This window comes from Cornus florida, unplaced genomic scaffold (assembly GCF_030987335.1).
Source record: "Cornus florida cultivar Cherokee Brave unplaced genomic scaffold, ASM3098733v1 CherokeeBrave_3.0.0_Hap2_Chr11, whole genome shotgun sequence".
NCBI classification, from domain to species: Eukaryota; Viridiplantae; Streptophyta; class Magnoliopsida; order Cornales; family Cornaceae; genus Cornus; species Cornus florida.
This window is the reverse complement of record NW_026775581.1, coordinates 108,649,399-108,667,974: the sequence shown is the minus strand read 5'-3', so window position 1 is coordinate 108,667,974 and position 18,576 is coordinate 108,649,399. Positions and strand designations below refer to the sequence as shown.

The 18,576-nt window shown below is 34.5% G+C and overlaps 1 protein-coding gene across 1 annotated transcript; it reads right to left on the bottom strand.

Moving 5' to 3' along the window:
* Positions 1-6,583: 6,583 nt before the first annotated feature.
* LOC132282497 (plastidic ATP/ADP-transporter-like) lies at positions 6,584-11,596 on the bottom strand. Its single transcript, XM_059784202.1, has 5 exons — positions 10,454-11,596; positions 8,719-8,973; positions 8,093-8,236; positions 7,628-7,975; positions 6,584-7,285 (listed from the first exon to the last, which is right to left on the bottom strand). The coding sequence occupies exons 1-5, from the start codon at positions 11,213-11,215 to the stop codon at positions 6,932-6,934; spliced, it is 1,863 nt and encodes a 620-aa protein (XP_059640185.1). The 5' UTR covers positions 11,216-11,596; the 3' UTR covers positions 6,584-6,931.
* Positions 11,597-18,576: the final 6,980 nt, after the last annotated feature.

The window sequence follows — 18,576 nt, the reverse complement described above, 5'->3', positions numbered from 1 at the left end:
AGAGAATTGTAAGTATGGCATTAACATTGTTGCATTCGCATTGACCATTGGGTGTATTGTGAAGGAAATTTTGGATAAGTGAATTGGGAAAGTTTGAAGAAATTTTTTTCTAAAACCCGGTTTTGGGGAGGTACCCCCCTATCGGTGGTGCTAGCTAGCTAATAGGAACAAGGGAGGTACCCGTGAGTAATTTAGCTACCTCGGGCCCCAAATGGTAGTTGTGTGTCACCATTTGCCAGGGACGACTAGCAAATTCTCCCTAGGGATAGCGGGGGTACCAAAATCCGGCTAGTTAGTACGTTTTCGGTGTGTGGATTGGGTGTGTGAGAGTGTATGTGTGGAATGCATTACATAAGCCATTTCATGCATATTTGATGATGTGTGATCCCGACATGATCCCTATTTTCCTACTCTATTCATTAACGTGTCTAAGCATACGTTTTCTCTACTTAATTTTAGGAGATGCCCTTTAGGCAATCTCTACTGGGCCTAGGGATGTCAATCTTTACCGCCCCATCCCACCCCATTAATAACGGATATGGGAACACTTTTTATACCGTTGGGGCGGGCATGGACACAAATTTTGTACCCGTTGCAGGTCACGGGGCTGGTAAGGGTTTAGTACACATATCCTAAGGGCCCCGCCCCGCTAAGCATATAACTATATTATATATATATATATATATATATATATATATATATATATATATATATAATATTAATAACTTATTTTAGCAGCTTACCGAGTTACCCATCTCTTACAATCCTAATTTGGGATGTAAACTTGGTATTAAATTTGTTTTTGTTTTGGTTATGGTGGAAGTTGAAGCTTAGAACTTTTTGTGATTTGGTTGTATTAAATTTTTATTTTTGTTTACTATATTCACTGAATTATGTTATGTGCATGTTATTTTTTTATTTTTGTTGGGATACATAATTTCATTTTTGTTGTGCCATTCCCAGACTTTCCACATTTAAATAGCACGAGCTTAAGTTCCAAAACGTGGGAGAAAAAAATTTGTTAGCGGGGCGGGCACGGGGCACAGTATTTCCCAACGGGGCGAGGCTGGACATGAAAGTCTAACCCGTCGCGGGTCTCGGGGCGGGCATGGACTTGACAAAAATTAAAAGCGGCGGGGCGGGATTTAAGGAAACCCGCTCCAAACCCGCCCCGTTGCCATCCCTAACTGGGCCTTGTGCTCATTCCTTTATATTTTTCAGGTTTGGAAAAAAAAAGTGGCGGACGACAATTCACCACAAGCCTAGTCTGGTTGAGAGAGATTTGGACTTCTTTTGTGTTTGATGTGTATATTACCTTTTCTTTTCTTTTTTTTCTTTTTTTTTCTTTTTTGTAAATTGTATTAAGTGGTAGCGTGTATCTATTCAACGGTAGGAATGGTTTTGAGACCTCGACACCATCTGTTTGGGGTCTCATTAGGATTTCTATCTTCTTTTGGGTTTATAGCTTTTCAACAATGTAATTTAAAGACATTTTGTTTTGGAACATTGGAATCGGACAAATATGATGAATGTACGATGAAATCAAAGTTTCTTTATGTCGCCATGTTGTAGAATTCCTTGAATTAGTTTGTCAAGTTGTTATTTTATCATTCATGTATGTTAGGGTTGAGATGATTGAATTTACAGCTTAGAAATGCATTTGGGGTAGCAGATTTCAGACCTCCCAGGTTGGGAGTCGACTCTTTCCTATTGGGAGTCGGCTCTAGTAGCCTTATTTCATCGAAAAAAATTGGAGTGGAGCCTGCTTCTTTGGAATGGAGCATGCTCCTTTGGGGTGGAGCTAAGGGTGCACACGGTTCCGGTTCTCACGGTTCGGTCGGAACCGGAACTAGAACCCATTCACCACGGTTCCTTGAAAATGGAACCGGAACTGGAACAGTATAGTACGGAATCGAACCGTAGAACCGGTTCGATTCCATGAAAACCTTTAGCATAATTCACCGAGTACCATGACAGGAATTGCAACATTGACTGAATGCCATAAATTAATAAAGCAATTTCGATGGGGCACATACACATCCCGGCCAAGGAATCAACAACAATCTTAGTGTCTGATTCAAAGCACAGTATCTGAAATTTAAACTCCTTAACTGTGATGATCTTGTGAGTGGGTGTGCCGTGGGTGGGTGAGAGACACTGTCAGGCTACCACACTGGCAAGCTAAGGTGCAACAGTCCCACATCGCCTGGGTAAAAGAAAGTTGAAGTATTTATATGTAAGTGTGTCACTCCAATTGGTATGAGGCCTTTTGGGGTAAAACTCAAGAGTAAAATCGTGCGGGCTCAGGCCCAAAGCGGACAATATCATACCATGTGGTGAAGTGGGTCATTACAAATGATATCAGAGCCTGACCCAGCCGGAAGTGTGCCGACGGGGACGTCGGACCTCCAAGGGGGGTGGATTGTGATGACCCTGTGGGCGGGTGTGTCGTGAGCGGGTGCGAGAGACACCGACAGGCTACCACACTGACAAGCTACGAGTACACAATCCCACATCGCCTGGGAGAGGGAAAGGTGAAGTGCTTATATGTAAGTGTGTCATTTCCAATTGGTATGAGGCCTTTTGGGGTAAAGCCCAAGAGCAAAACTATGCGGACTCAGGCCCAAAGCAGACAATATCATACCATGTGGTGGATTGAGTCGTTACATTAACCCAATAAACTTCCCTTCAAACAAATGAGAGAATTTTGATAAACATAATTAGTGAACCAAACAGTACTTGTATTAAGACAACACAGGTTCATTGCTTAGACGAAACAATTGCAATGTTCAAACCATCATCACTACAAATAGTATAGTAATAACAAAATACTTAATATATTATCAAAAATATAAATATAAATAAATACAAAATACAGAAAATTTGAGATGGTGGGTGGGTGTAGATCGAAGAAGCCGTGTGACCGTGTCACTGTCTTAGAAGTTTGGAGGATTCACTTGACTCGAAATCTGAGATGGGAGTGAGGATGAAATTATGAATGATTGATGAGAAATCTGAGATAGGAGTGACAGATCAATCAAGGACTTACCAAGTAATCTGAGATCGGAGACGATTAATGATGAAATTTGAGATGGCGAGGGCGATGAGGACTAAATCGACGAGAAAGCTTCAGATGAGACTTGAGAAGAGGCGAGGGCGATGAGGACTGAGGAGATGGGAGGAGGCAACTCAGGCAAGAGCAATGAGAGGTCAGACTTCAGAGTAGGCGAGGGTTAGCTTAGGGTTCGTCACTTCGTCAAACCCTAAGATAAGAGATTGGGAGGAGGCGAGGACTGAGAGCAATGAGCGTAAGAGATTTAGGGCAAAAAACTAATAGGTTTTTTTTCACGCGTAAGGTCCAGGCTCCAGCGACTTATCTTTCCTTCTTTTTTTAAGTATAAAATTAAATATTATATAATACATATATATATATATATATATAATATAATATAATATAATATATATACGGTTCCGGTTCTTACCGGTTCCCACGGGCTGGAACCAGAACCATATGTCAACGGTTCCTAAATTTGGAACTGAGACCGGAACCAAAACCGTCAGAACCGGTAAAAACGGTTCTGGTTCTCACGGTTCTAGTTCCGGTTATTTTATGCACCCCTAGGTGGAACATGCTCCTTTGGAGTAAGTGGAGGCGGCTCCTTTCACAGAAAGGAGGCGGCTCCATCCAAATGGGAGCCGGCTCCCTTACTGCTTGTCTCTTCTTTTTAATTCAGACTTTGAATGGTTATAACTTTCTCATTTCAAATCCAAATGGGTTCATTCTTGAGTCAAATTTCAAGTATTTTCAGTCAAATTTCCAATGAAATTAATTTCATTCAAAAATTCAAATCGTAAAGAGAGTTACAACCCTTTTTAGTGTGGACTGCTCCGAAATTCCTTGAAAAATGAAGGGCGCAATTGTGTGAAATTCTCATTCTTATGTCTGGGACTTTGTGTTATGGGTTCAAATGACCCTAATGACTTATGTTGGCCTATTTAGACTCATTTAGAGTTATATAATTAATTTACACAGCTTAGTTGACCATTTTGCCCTCGGTTGTTTTCGGGTTCGGGTAAGGACCCAGTTAGCAATTTGGACCCACGGGTTCGGGTCATTACATAAATTGTCTTAATGAGATTTAGTAAATGAGAATTAGTGTGATGGTGAAACTTATGTAAAACTAAGGGTCGTGAAAGTTAAGGCTAAATGGTTATGTTAGTGGGAATAGTAAGTGTAATTAGGCATTTAAATGTAATGGTTATACATATGTTTGTGAGGCCTATATAATCGTATACTCTAGTAATTTTATAAATAATAGAAGTGAAATAAAATAATTTTTCAAGTATTCCTCCATATCATTCTCTTCCAAAATATTATTGAGTGGTGTGTGTATCTAGGTCACTATTTCCAATAAAGTGGTATCAGGGTAAAAGTCAATAAGGATAGCGTAGATTGCATTTGAGTTGTTTAAAATGAGAGAAAATAAATGATATATGAAGGGATAAGGAGGGATCTCATATCTTATCTCTACAAAAATAAGATAAAAGACTAATAAAGAGATAAATGATAGTGTTTAAGTGCTTTTATAATTCCAAAACTACCCTCAACAATTAAAATGAGAAAATTATTATTCCACTCATATCCCACCTATTTAAAGGGCATAATAATAATTTGATTGTTATCTTTTCTTTTCTTTTCTCCCCTACATCATTTCCTTTCTTTTCTTTTTTCTAATAACAAATACGTAATATCTTCTCCTCTCTTTTCTATCATGTGTATCCAAACAGAGTCTAAGACTTGTTTGCGCCGAGTAGGAATCACCTAATACTTCATAAGGTATCAGAGCCCAAATCTTTTATAACTATTCCAACCCTTCGGTTAAGAGAATTTTTTTTTTTTTTTTTTTGGTTAAGAGATTTGATTGGCTATCAAACCCATACCTTTACTGAACTCGAGCATTGCATTGGTTCTTTGCAATAAGATACAATATCATGGAAATCTTACACAGCACATTATTTTGACAATGCAATATTTTACATTAAGATATAACAGTCCAACGATATTCAAACATGTCGTTCCTATTATATTATCGATTTAACAGTGTTGCATCAATCCAGTAGAATCTCGCAAAGCGGTGAAGATGAGTTGAGAATTGTTCAAAAGGAATGTGATGTAGGCACATGTATATTGCCAAATTTTGTAATCTGAACACACAGTAGTACGTGCACACCATGTGAACTTTTCATTTCCTTTTTGTTTTATAGTCCCACAGTGTGGTCCAAGTGTGCCTCTTCTCAAAAGCTTGGGTCGGGGTGATTTTATAACCACTCAGTTCGTGTGGTGTGCCTCACCCCCAAAAACATCATCAATTCATGTGGTGTGCAACCCATATTATACATGGATACATATATTTTAATATTATATGTGATGTAATCAATTACTTGTATTGTGTGTGTTTCATATAAATTGTATTATGGGATTTCATTAATTAATTGACCACCAAAACCAATCAGCAAACTCAGTCATCCATTAGAGAGAGCAAGGAAGCCACAACAAAGCTCTACCAAGCATAAACCAAACCACAGCAAAATCAATATTTGCAAATTCAGCTTTTGAGGAAGCTAATTCACTGCCAGACCATAGAAATATTTCAAAGATCCATTCTACTTAAAGAATATTTGCTTTCAGGAAGAAGTAAGTTACCAAAAAGGACTCTGATTCAATAAGTTGCAACCTTCCTGCATAACAAAGGTACCTAGAAGTCAAAGATTTGATCTTTCTTGTATTTTTTTCTTCCTCTTTTTTTTCCCTGAATGATCTTACTAGTAATTCTATCTACCAGAAGCTTTAAGTTTTGAGGACTCCGATATATTTAATATGAGGGAATCCTAATTGGGAATCTAGTAGCAGAATAATACTTTGAAGCTCTGAATCAGAAACGGCTGAAAGAAATATAAGGATTAAGAGTTAGACCAGTAGACTGACAAAGGGAAGATAAGCTTGAGTAAGCAATGTGATGGAATTGAAGTAACCATGAGAGAACAAAAGAACATCATCAGCAAATCATAAATGGCTGAGGTCTTGTGTTTTCTTACACCTCCAATGCTATTTTAAATGAGAACCAGCTGTAAATTTCCTAATTGTCAAGCAGAGAAATTCATAGCTAAACTTAAAAAGGTAGGGTGAAATAGAATCCCTTACCTTAAGCCTTTTAACTCCTTTAGAATACCCTTCCAAACTACGGAATGCAAGAATAGATCCAATGAATTGTTGTGACTAGTTGGTGTGCAACTTGCACCCACTCGCCACTTCACTGTCTTAGCCGCCAATTCTAGTTCTCTCCACAATATCCAATCTCAAAAGAATGGAAATTGCTAAGAACTTACCACCATTATCGACATGCCAATCTTTAGTTGCCTGTAGACAAAGACTCTAGATCATTGCATCAAATGAAAGTATAAACGACCAAAATTTAAAATGTTGAAGGTCGACATGCCCTCTCAATTTAACAATAATCAAATTTTCTAGCTAAACCATCGAGAACAGATGGGGATGCTAATCTTCATGTAGGCAATCCACATCTTGACAAGAAAGTTTCCCAATACATTAAATATAAATTCAATGCATGTTCTACAAAAAAGAACTTGAATTATACAGAATAAGCTCATCACATCACATCACATCTATATTTTAGAAGAAACTAGAAAGTTGGCTATATGCCTTGGTCCTGATTATTTCTATAAATAGTACAAAACCCTACAACCAATATGTTCTGATTACTTCTATAAAAAGAGTAAAATTCTACAAGCAGCATGTTCTGATTACTTCTATAAAAAGAGAGAAATTCTTCAACCAGCAAATCACCTGACGGTACATTGAATTGTCATCTTTGCTTAATCTTCCTTTTTTGCAATTAATTGAACGATATTGTCAAATATTGCGGGGAGTTGAGGTTTCAGATGAACTGCTGACTGAGTCGTCTGGTGCCAACCCACTGGCAAGAGAACCATTTCCAGTTTCTTTTTGTGCTACAAGTGGGACTTTCACAGCTGCCCTTTCCATCTCCTTCTCAAGCTCTTCCTCCCGACGCAACGCAGTGAACTGGGTATCCAAAGACTTGGCCGCCGCTAACCATGCAAGAACAATTACCAGAAGTATCCCTCCAAGGTAAGGAGTTGAGTTTGCAAGTGAACCAAAGGTTAAGATCATGAACTGCTGGATCAAAGCGCCGCCGGACTTCCCCAATGGGTTGCAGACAACATCAATGGCTGCCTTCCCTTTAACCTAAGGCAATATAATGGGAAATTATGTTTCAAGTGAAGAAAAGACAATTATCTTTGAAATGTAACTTAGTAAATTGTGGTTTAGATTTTAGAAGAATGACATTATCTCAATGGTTCTTTTCGCTTTAAAGCAACTTTGGAGAAATATTATATTCCTCACCAAATATAAAGCTTCATCAGTCATATATTTTGACATTCCAAAATTGCGTTTTATTTTTAGCATGACTGACATTGATGGCAAGAGGCATGACTGACATTGATGGCAAGAAGAAAATTTAAAATCTTGAATCGTAAGTAATAGTTTTTTTTTTTTTTCTTTTCCCAGGAGAGTAAAGAATCAAACCTTGGTGTCTTCATCTAAAGGAATATATGCCATTTCCTTGCAAGGATCAAACAAGCTGTATTTGGCACTCTTGCTGAAAATGTTTTGCATTGCACCCACATAAACAGCCGCTAGAAGTGGAGTCATCCCAAGGTTCCCAATAGCAGGTGCAAGTGGGCCCCCAAACAAAATCAGAGAAAAGAAGCCAACTCCAGTGAGTAGCAGGACAGTGGGTGTGATCTTTGCAGCGACTCCCCAACCATACTTGTTAAATATCCATTGGCTTAACAGCATCATTGTAAAAGTTGCTATTCCGGTGGCAGTTGAGAAATCACCCATAAAGGAAGAGTATTCATTTGGGCTAGGAAACTGCACAATTTTGAGAGAGAGGAGGGGGGTGGGGGGGGGGGGGGGGGAGGAGTTGGGGTTAGTAATAAGTAGAAAAACGAAAAAAACGAGAGAGAAATAGATGACTAATTTAGCTACCTGAGCTTTGAGCTTTGATTTCCACGTAACCTCAACAAGGTTGATGCTAATACCATATGCTACCACCAAAGTGGCAAGATCCCTAATGTATCTCGAAGACACCAAGAATTTTAAGCTCTCCATTGTCCCCATCTTCGGCTTCTCCTGCCAAGGGAATTGTGTTCTGTTATGGAAATCATTACTTTACAAAATGCAACTGCCTAATAGAGAAAAAAAAAAAAAAAAAAAACTGGACCTGTAGAGTATCTTGGATATTCCAGTTAATTTTTCTTTTCCTTTCCTTTCCTTTGATAGGTTGCAGTCATTTAACAACAAAAGGTAAAAGTATTATCTTAATTTTAAGCACTTGGAGAACAGGGTCTGAGCCAGTATGACCAGTAAACAGCAGAAAAAACTATAGAGTGCAAGCCTTTTTCATATTAGAAGTAGCAATTCTCTATTCAATTTAATGACATTTTGGATCCCACTGCCTAATGTGAAGATGGGTTACCATGTTTCTCATAATAAGGGATAAACGGAAGTGATTAAAATTTAAGTTTTTGCACCAGATAGATAGACTCGGGTTGCCAAGAATCAAGATAGTTGAAATACAATAAGAAGAGAGAAGTATCTATGTTGATGATTACCTTCTTCTTCATACTACGAGTTGGAAGAGGAACAAATTTATTCACCCACCAATACAGAAAACAGATTACAAGCCCCATCAGCACTACAATGCTCATCATTGCTTTCAGGGAGACAGCCCAACCATCAACTCCAGGACCCAAATTCTTTCTCAGATTAGAGAAATACTTCACTGTCCGACCTGAGAAAACAAGGGCAACATTGGCGCCAAGCCCAAACAGAGGGTAGAATCTTTTGGCTTCTTCTACAGTTGTTATCTGCAAAAAGTATGCAACAATGTTAATTGCAGCCTCAACCACTTCATTTGACGGAAAATTTCAGAGAAGTGTGTTTTTAAAACTAGATTCTAAAAGAATCTGTCTACTGCCTAAAATAACATCAGCATGGAAAAAGTGTAGCCCAAGCAAATACAAAAGAACTCACAATTTTTCCCATTCTGATTACCAAGACCCAGCGAGGGTCAGAAATATTGCAATAAGTTCAAAGAATACTAACAAATAAATACTTCAAGGTCTTCTGAAATTGGACGATTTACATGAACTGCAGTAATGAAATTTATGCTGATGGCAGAAAACATTATGACACATATTTTCTAATTATGACTGAAAGTCTAGACATTTATATGCTAACAACATTACTGATACTATTCCCTCCTTCATTATACAACATATATAACATGGCTCTTCGGAATGATAAAAGACCACAAACTCTTGGACAGGGGTATTAGATATGTATTAGATGTGTAGTTGTGTACCTAACAGGTATATCCAATAGTACAACTTTATTATATAATTATACATAAAACTCTCCAATTATATTTATTTTAATATAAAATTACTTCAAAACGAGTGAAGCACCGTGTTGAACACTATATGTTTCATAAAAAAACACCATTTTACCATACAGACCTGACCTTTGGTTTAATTTATATAAAGTGATTGTTCTACTCAAGCACACATCTTCATACTAGTCAGTCCAACCTATTATTATATAATTAAGCAGTGGCCCTACATCCCCTATAAAATAAATACTTAGCTTTGTCCGATGTCCATAGGTCTAGAGATTTGACAAATCCAAATCACATTTTTACACCCAATACATATACCTGAGTTGAAGTAATGGTAGATGAAAACCAAATATCATATTTTCTGTAAAAAATTCTGCTCCGGAAGCCGGGAGTGCAACAAAGCAAGGGGAGCTCTTCCGTCTTATTACATGCATATACACATACATATACAGCAGGAGCAGCAGGAAAGCATTTGCCAATCAGGGATCGATGCTCAAGCAATCAAGCTACCATGTTGCACAACAGAAGGGGAACACAGTGTCCAAATGAAGGGAAACGGGAGCAAGGGCTCTTCTTCACAGCCATCAGTCAAGTGCATGCATGCCCGGTGCATCACATACATACATACATAGACATAGACTTTTTTTTATAGAAATGGATTCAGAACCAGCCAAAATGTTTATTAATATACGATTATTAACATAAATTCAATCAACGTCAAATTCTCTTTGTAGTTTGTACTATTGCAAATTTTCTTTAGGTATCTGACCATCAATAAGCAGAGAAACCATTACGAATCCATTAATTCAACATAATGAAATAAAGAATCAAATAACAATGTTCTTATAGAAAAATCAAAATCACATAATTTCAAAACATAAGAATAAAAAACCAAGCAGACATATGTTAATTCAAAAACCAGAATTTACTCTAGATGACAAGATTATTACCTGATTGGCAAACCCCCAAAAGAGCACAGAGATCACCACACTTCCCCAAAGCTCAGCCATGACATAGAACAAACAAAAACTCCAGATCCTCATAATTGCAAGCGGACCAAGGAACCTCGGACCGAGCGTGGCTAGAAGCTTATCAGCAAGAGCTGTAGGATGAAAATAGTTGCTGAGAGGATACAAGACAAACCCAAAGGCCCCGAAAAAGGCGATGAAGGGGACAATAACAGTATAGAAGAGGGCCTGCTTTGACAACACATTAGATAATTTTGTGTACCACAGCATAAACCCAACAGCCATGGGCAAATTCACCCAGGTTTTCAAGAATGGTATAATCTCAGCACTAGACCCTTTAGCTGTCACAACCAGAACATCTTTGGTGTCCCTAAGAATTGTGTAATTGAAGAGTATGCAAAAGAACATCAATCCAAGTGGAACAATCTTCTTGAGAGTGACAAGCTCAATACCCATAAACTTGGGTGACTCCACTTCTCTATATAGTGGCTGCCAATCAGCAGCTGCTGCAGCCTCAGCCCTGCAGATAAGTGAAGTTCTATTTTTGGGGGCAACCCCGTGAGATTTTGTGACAAACCCATGAATTTTTTGGAAACCATTGAGAGAAAGAGAAAACCCACCAAGGGTTTTAGGTTTGAAGGTGTTGAACCTATGCCTGAATCCCTCTTGCGGTGGATTGAAAGCCCTGATTTTGGGATTTGGAGATAGAGAAAGAAGCCCTTTTGTCTGTAGAACAGCCTCCATCTCTCTCTCCCACTTTTCTCTCCCTCTCTCTAACCTTCAGAAACACAAAAATATGAATAAAAAAAAAAAAAAAAAATCTGAGAGAGCTCTTGGTTTCAGAGAGAGTGTGTGTGTGTTTTTTTTCAAGTTTCAGTAATTGCTGAGAATGGTTCAATGAATGGCGGAGCAATTGTTAGAAATTTCAGATTGAGTTTACCACGTTGTCTTACAAATTTGTCGAGAAAAGTACGGATTTAAATAACAGACTGAAGAGAAAAATTGAGAAACGAAGAATTAAGTGTGTGATTGGTTTGATTGAAAGAAACAGTCAAGCGTAGAAAAAGCATCTGAAAGGGATCTTCACCAAAAGTGCAAGAGAATCATGTGAACATGTATGTGATAGAAATTATATGTGTGTGTACTGTATATATATGGTGCCCAAAATGTCCCTGACTTGCTAAATGACTAAAAAATGTTGTCGAGATATTTGTTTTAACAAATTCCCAATCTGTGAAAGTTATTACTCCGTAATTCTTAGATTTGAATCCAACCGTGAATATGTGATGTAGCATTTTTCGGTACAATTAGGGAAAAGAAAAGAAAAGAAATTTGAGTTAATAAATGTAAGGATGGATATTCCATATATGAATAATTATTTTCTATTGTCAAATATCAAAAACTAAATTTGTACTCCCTCTTTCCTTCTTAATATAATTTTTTAAGTGAATGATTTTTATTATTTTTTAATTATATTAGTGATTAATGAATTATCAATTTTATTCCTAATGAGTCCATCATGATGTGATAACTTACCTTTTATAGATTGAATTTTTTTTTTTTTTTACTAATATACTTTATTAAATTGTTCTTTTTTAGTTATATATCTCTAAAATATTACTATTTTCCCCATAAAATTATTAAAAAATATTATTATTGTCCCCTTCACTTAATGGTCTGGGTCCGTCCCAGCTTTTACTCATTGTATGTATTAATTTTTAATTATATAATACCTTCTTCCGCTAATCAAAAACTATACCAGAGTATCTCTTCTATAAAAATAATAATAATATAAATAAATAAATAAATACCTCTTTCATCTTATTTTTCAGATATATATATATATATATATATATATATAGAGAGAGAGAGAGAGAGAGAGAGAGGGAAAACAAGTATTCAAAATATGAATCACGTTTAGAATCAGCCAGTACTTCTCTCTTGTGCAAGTGGGGGAAGGAATTTTAAGTGTGTCAATGCCTATCATTTTCGCAAAAGCTCATTTCCAATTTGTCTTTAACAACCACCAATTTGGGGTGGGTGGTGTTCCTATGTTGTTTGCTGCATACATCTTGTTTCAACCGAGCAAATAAGACCATACTATTCAAAGTTCAAAAGAAGTGGCCCTCCGCTTTTAGAATTCCTTAAGGTCTGTTTCGCGTACGATATATTAAATGTTATGTTTTTTGTCCATATCAAAATAATTATTTTATTATAGAAATATTTTGGGTAATAATTAAAACTATATTTGATAATGAAAATTTGTTTTAATTTCGCGGCTACCGTACCAAAACACATAATACTACTAATTTGGTCATATGGATTTGGGCCAAAAAAATCTTATATTTTATAAATAGGGGTGACAATTTTTACAACCCCGTTAATAACGGATATGGGAACAACTTTTATACCATTGAGACGGATATGAATATAAATTTTGTACCCGTCGCGGGTAAGGGTTCTTATACATATCTGTCGGGGCCCCACCCCGCCCGTCTCGCTAAGTATATATATATATATATATATATATATATATATATATATATAATATTAATAACTTATTTTACCGGTTTACCCGGTTACCTATTTCTTACAACCCTAATTTCTTAAGCCTTATGTGTGAACTGAGCGACGCATCAAAGAAAGACAGAGAGAGTCACACACTCACGCAGGTAGATCTATTCTTCTTCAGTTCTTCTTCTCCCTTATATATATATATATATATATATATATATATATATATATATATATCTCTTATTTTATAATTTATCTGATCTATTCTTCTCAGGCAGAGGGATTGATCTATTATTTGTCTTCTTTTGTTCGGCCTATTCAATCAAGAAAATTGTGGAAGAGGGCGAGGCGGGCATGGGGCACAATATTTCCCAACGGGGGTGAGGATGGACATGAAAATCTAACCCGTCACGGGGCACGGGGCGGGCATGGACTTGTCAAAAATTAAACCGGGCAGGGAGGGATTTAGGAAAACCCACTTCAAACCTGCTCCGTTGCCATACATAGTTATAAACTATTTCAAACCAATATCAGCGATTTCAAATATGATATGAGCCCAAATATGAAGATCAATATCAGAAAAACAATATCATAAATGTTTGGATCCAAAATAAATGGTATTGTCAAATTCCTTTATTTTTTTCACAAGATCATTGTGATAGGGCTACAACTTGGGCACGTTGAAAGTACAACTTAGGCCCAATCCAACATAAGAATTGTTCAATCTTAATTCCATCTCCAATCCTAATTACTCAACTCAAATCCAAATCATTCTTGAATTTTTAAACTTGAGTTGAAATTTTGAGTTAGAAAGTCAGGTTAACCGGTTATCCATGTGACCAATCTCTAAATTAAAATTTTAAAGTATTTTTTAGTTATTTATAGGTTTGATTACTCCTAAGCACAAAACTTATATATATATATATATATATATATATATATATATATAATACAAATTTTTTAAAAAATTACAAAGAAATTATTAGGAAATCAATTATCTACAATGTCGGCATAAAATAAATCAAATTTTAAACAAAGAAATTTGAAAATAAAAAAGTAATCACAATCTGAATATTATATATAATATAGTTCAAATAAAAAATATGTATAATAATAATAATAGGATTTTTTTTCAAAGATCATTGTGAGTTAAGTGAAAATAAAAATAAAAAATAAAAAATAAACCATGACGAATCAAATTTTATTTATTTGATGTACATCACTTTTGCGTTCTAGAATATGAAAAGTTTTAGAGGACAAAAAGCAGTGTCCGCATATTATTGAATACTAAATTGGAGATTATGATTACCAAATGAAAAGGAGAGGGGACCATCCACCAAATATCCTACTATGCCATGCTATTATTACAAGAGCCCCAGATTGTCTTGCCAAAAATAAAAATAAAAAATGAATATGATAGTTTTTCAAATTAACTAATTGATCTTAGCCATGAACATACATTAAAGACTTAATTATAATGATACTCCAATGTGAAAAATATAATTATTTGACATTGTATCAAATTATCACATCTCTACCTTTTAACAATTATTTAATCTTGCTTTGCTAATGTGCATAATAATATTATTATTATTATTATTATTATTTATTAGTAAAAAATGCACACACATTATTCACACATTTAATTTGATTTTTTGCAAACTCTAATCTTACCATTCATCTAAAAGATAAATAAGATATCAATAAATCACAAAACTCTTGATAATACTCATATTACCCCCCAAGTATATGCATATACACACGTGTATATCTATTAAATACTCTCTCTCTAAGTTCCAAAGTTGACATGAGATCTAATAATTGATAGACAGCTCAAACATCATCAATCGTGTTTGATTTAAGTTCTCTGCCCCATGCGCTCCACGAGTTCGGTGAAAGTCGCTACCCACCTGTCCACCAAGTACCGAGGTCACTTATCACTCAACAATTATGTAATTGCTTTGCGGTTTTGTCACTATCAATTTTATCTTCTGTTTTTTTTTTCTTTCTGGGTTGGAGTTTAAGAAATTTTTGTTCTATTAAAATTCTGCCCTATTCAAAACCAAATGTTGCAAAAAAACACAGAGCATAGATAATTAAAACCGATAGTAGCTTAATGTCAGACGATGAAGATAGTATTTGACTGTATATGAAAGAGATTCTATATCCTTCAACTTTCTTATTGTTTGAGCTTCCTTTTCTTTTTAATCATTTTGTATCTCTCAGGTACATATAGTTTAATCTTTTGCATTCGAGTTAAAATCCATGGGTATTGCGTTATTGAATTTGAGGGAATGCATTCAATTTAGAGCATGATTTCACTTGGCAAAATATCTGTCTGCCCAAACCAACCACCTCTCACCACATACTACACAAACAGAACACATATATCAATGCACAGGATGCAGTCTATCTCTCTCTATATGTGTGTGTGTTTATATATATATATATAAACACCTCAACGTTATATCAAAATCAACAATGATTGTCGACACTTGATGAAGAAGGTGAGACTAGTGGGTTCAGGTATTAGCAACATGTATGATTGAGAGCTTAAGCTTTGTCTGGTGCATATACGTACAATATGAACTTATGGGTCACGTCAAGGATGTTCTGTATGTATCATCGTTTATGGGCAATAAACAATCACATGATAATCTTCTTTTTTTTCCTTTTTCTACTTTTTTCGTCCCCACATTGAAGGCTACTAATGTTGGTTTACTAGATTTTTCAGGGTAAAGCCACCCAAATATTGATAAAAGTCACATGACACGTGTGTCTTAGTATCTTAAGAGTTTGACACCATATCTTCCTTCATAGTTCCAAATATTAAATATAAATAAAATAAAATAAAATAATTGACATAAAATTATTCAAGGTAAAATAATTTTGTTAAAAAATATTTTTTAAGTAAAATGTATATATATATTTTTTATTTGACAAAGATCTAAATCGAATTGAACAGGTAAAATTTGTAAAATAAAATTTTAAAAATTAATAAGTAAGTTATTTTTATTGAAATTTTATTTTATATAAATATTTTATGATAATTAAATACTATAATATAAATATATATATATATATTTTTATATCTATAATTTTATTTTCAATATATATATATATATATATATATATATATATATATATATATCTTTATACCCCTAATATTTGATTAAATATCTAAGTAGATCCGTGAATTTTGATTGAGTGGGATAGTCACAATTTTGAACGGACAGGGCACTTCAGGGCTACAAAAGGTTTGAGGTGGCACGGATTGTCTGGCGTTTCTTTTTGAATGACGTGTGGTCTCCACTAGTGAACGATGAATATCAATCCACGTGGCATGAAATTTAATGGCAAACATCAAATCCGTTTACAGTTGCACAGAAACACCTCAACGGCTTAGAAAGAACCCAGCATAGACACATTCTAATTTTTTTTTTTTTAGTTGAATCGTATGAATAATATTTTATTAAATAGAAAATTTTAAAGGTTTTATCACCTTTAAATATTTTATTAAAATAAATTATAAATTTTTAAAATGTATGCAATTACAATGACATAGCCCACCCATAACTATCCATATATATATTATAATCTTTTGGTGACCATGTGTAAATATAATTTTTTATCTTATAAAAAAGAAAAAAAAAAGTTCAAGAACACACTGAGATGTATCTATATATATATTATTTTCAAGGATTGCCGAAGTAGTGTGAAAGAGTTGATCGGAAAGTATCAGTCCAGTGTTTTAAAAAAATTTGTTAGGTGCACAAAATATTTAAATTTATTTTAAAATATCAACACATTCAAGAAGTGTCCAACATATATTCAAAAAATATATGTAAATTATAGACAATAATAATAATTTTTTCTTCTTAAAAGTGTCTGCTTTCTAGGTGGATTTGAAGCCATTGTCTATGGCAAATTTCATATTTGGTTATGAACATTGCTTGATTGATTATATAAAGTTTGGAGTTAATCACAATTAAAAAAGTAAGTGAAATTTGAAATAAAGCTGATATATTTATTTGTGTATTGAGTTGTGATTCATCGAATTCGAAGGGTGATATAAAAATTTATCTTTTCGGTGGAACTTTCACCAGTTGAGCCAGCTTACATAAGGTTAATATAATTTCAAAATTGAAGCAGGCCCACTGGGGCTGGCAACCAAATAAAGTCCAATTTAAAAACTAGATTTGGGCCCATTTATGAATCCAGGTGAATAGGACCAACCATCTCAAGATAGTTAAGCTAAGTCCAGCTGGTTGTAAATTGTAATGGATCCATATGGATATGGATAGGTGAATTAGTCAAAAACAGTTTTTCAAGAAACAGACGCTGTCTTATGTTCAACTCCTTTTGAATTTGCTTGTATTTTACAGTAGTTGATTATTAGCATTCACATTTACTAGTGTTCATTCAAGGTAGATTATATAAAATTTGGTCTAATATATATATTGTTGATGCACAATTGTGTCACAATCCAAACTCGAACGATCCTGCAAGAGAAGAGAGATGGTTCTAAAAATTTTAACTTAAATATACATTATTACTACTCTTATTTGTTTCCATAAAATACACTCATTTCCCTCTTATGTATCATTTTTTCTTTTTCTTTTTCTTATTCTTATTTTTTTTATTTTTTTTTTATTTTTTGTTTTTCACAGCAAGTTTCATAGAATTCAAATATAAGATTTTGATTTGTACAAAATTTAGAACAAAACCTACAATGTGTTTACAATTTTTTAGTGCTTTGCAATTTTTTATTTTTTAAAATTCCTCCTTGTTTTGTTTCTCGAAGTCCGATAGATAATTAGATTTGATCATTATAACAATTAACAAATGCGGATATTAATGATTAAAAACACATTAAGATGAAACATACATAATTTAATATACATAGTGATTGAAACTTTAATCTGCCATACTATATTACTTTTCAAAAAGTTAATTGCCTTATATTTTAAAATAGATCCCATTATATTTGACATATAAATAGCTACATTAATTCGGTGAAGTAGTAGATTTTTATTTGTCGTGATAAATAACAACACTCTTTTAATTTCTCATACTTTTTTGGTTAATATTCAACTAGCCTGGCCTTCTGCGTCATGATATCTAGGGAGAGATCTTTGTGATTCCCAGGGAGATATTTTTGGAAGGAAACGTCAACTTATGAATTTTAAATTTGTATCTTTAATTATTTTTATATATTTGGTTTGAATTGAAGGGAATTAATGTTATATATGGTGGCGTCGCATAGTATAGCATGTAAAAATTCTCTTTTTCAAACAACAAAAGTTTCCCACTCTTTGTTTAATCATCTTTCAAACTTTCCTAAACAGATCGAACTTGTCTTCTAAAACAGAGAAGCTCAATAAATGGGAAAATTTTCAAATCATAATATAACAATAGAAAATTTAATGTGAGTTTTATGATGACAGTGTCTTCATTGCAGACTTGTTACAATTTATTTTACAATATTTTCATACATCTCAGGCATAAATGGCCTGTCATTGTAATTTCCTAATACAGATATGTTGCCTTTCTTCCACTTGGACCCATCTATATATATGGATTTATTTATA

Bases quoted from the DNA above. Each gene is read 5' to 3' on its own strand.
- LOC132282497 (XM_059784202.1), bottom strand. From the start codon at position 11,215: ATGGAGGCTGTTCTACAGACAAAAGGGCTTCTTTCTCTATCTCCAAAT. The intron at 8,974-10,453 runs GTAATAATCTTG...TACTTTTTGCAG, and splicing joins TTTGGGGGTTTGCCAATCAG to ATAACAACTGTAGAAGAAGC. The intron at 7,286-7,627 runs GTTTGATTCTTT...ATATTGCCTTAG, and splicing joins CTTTAGATGAAGACACCAAG to GTTAAAGGGAAGGCAGCCAT.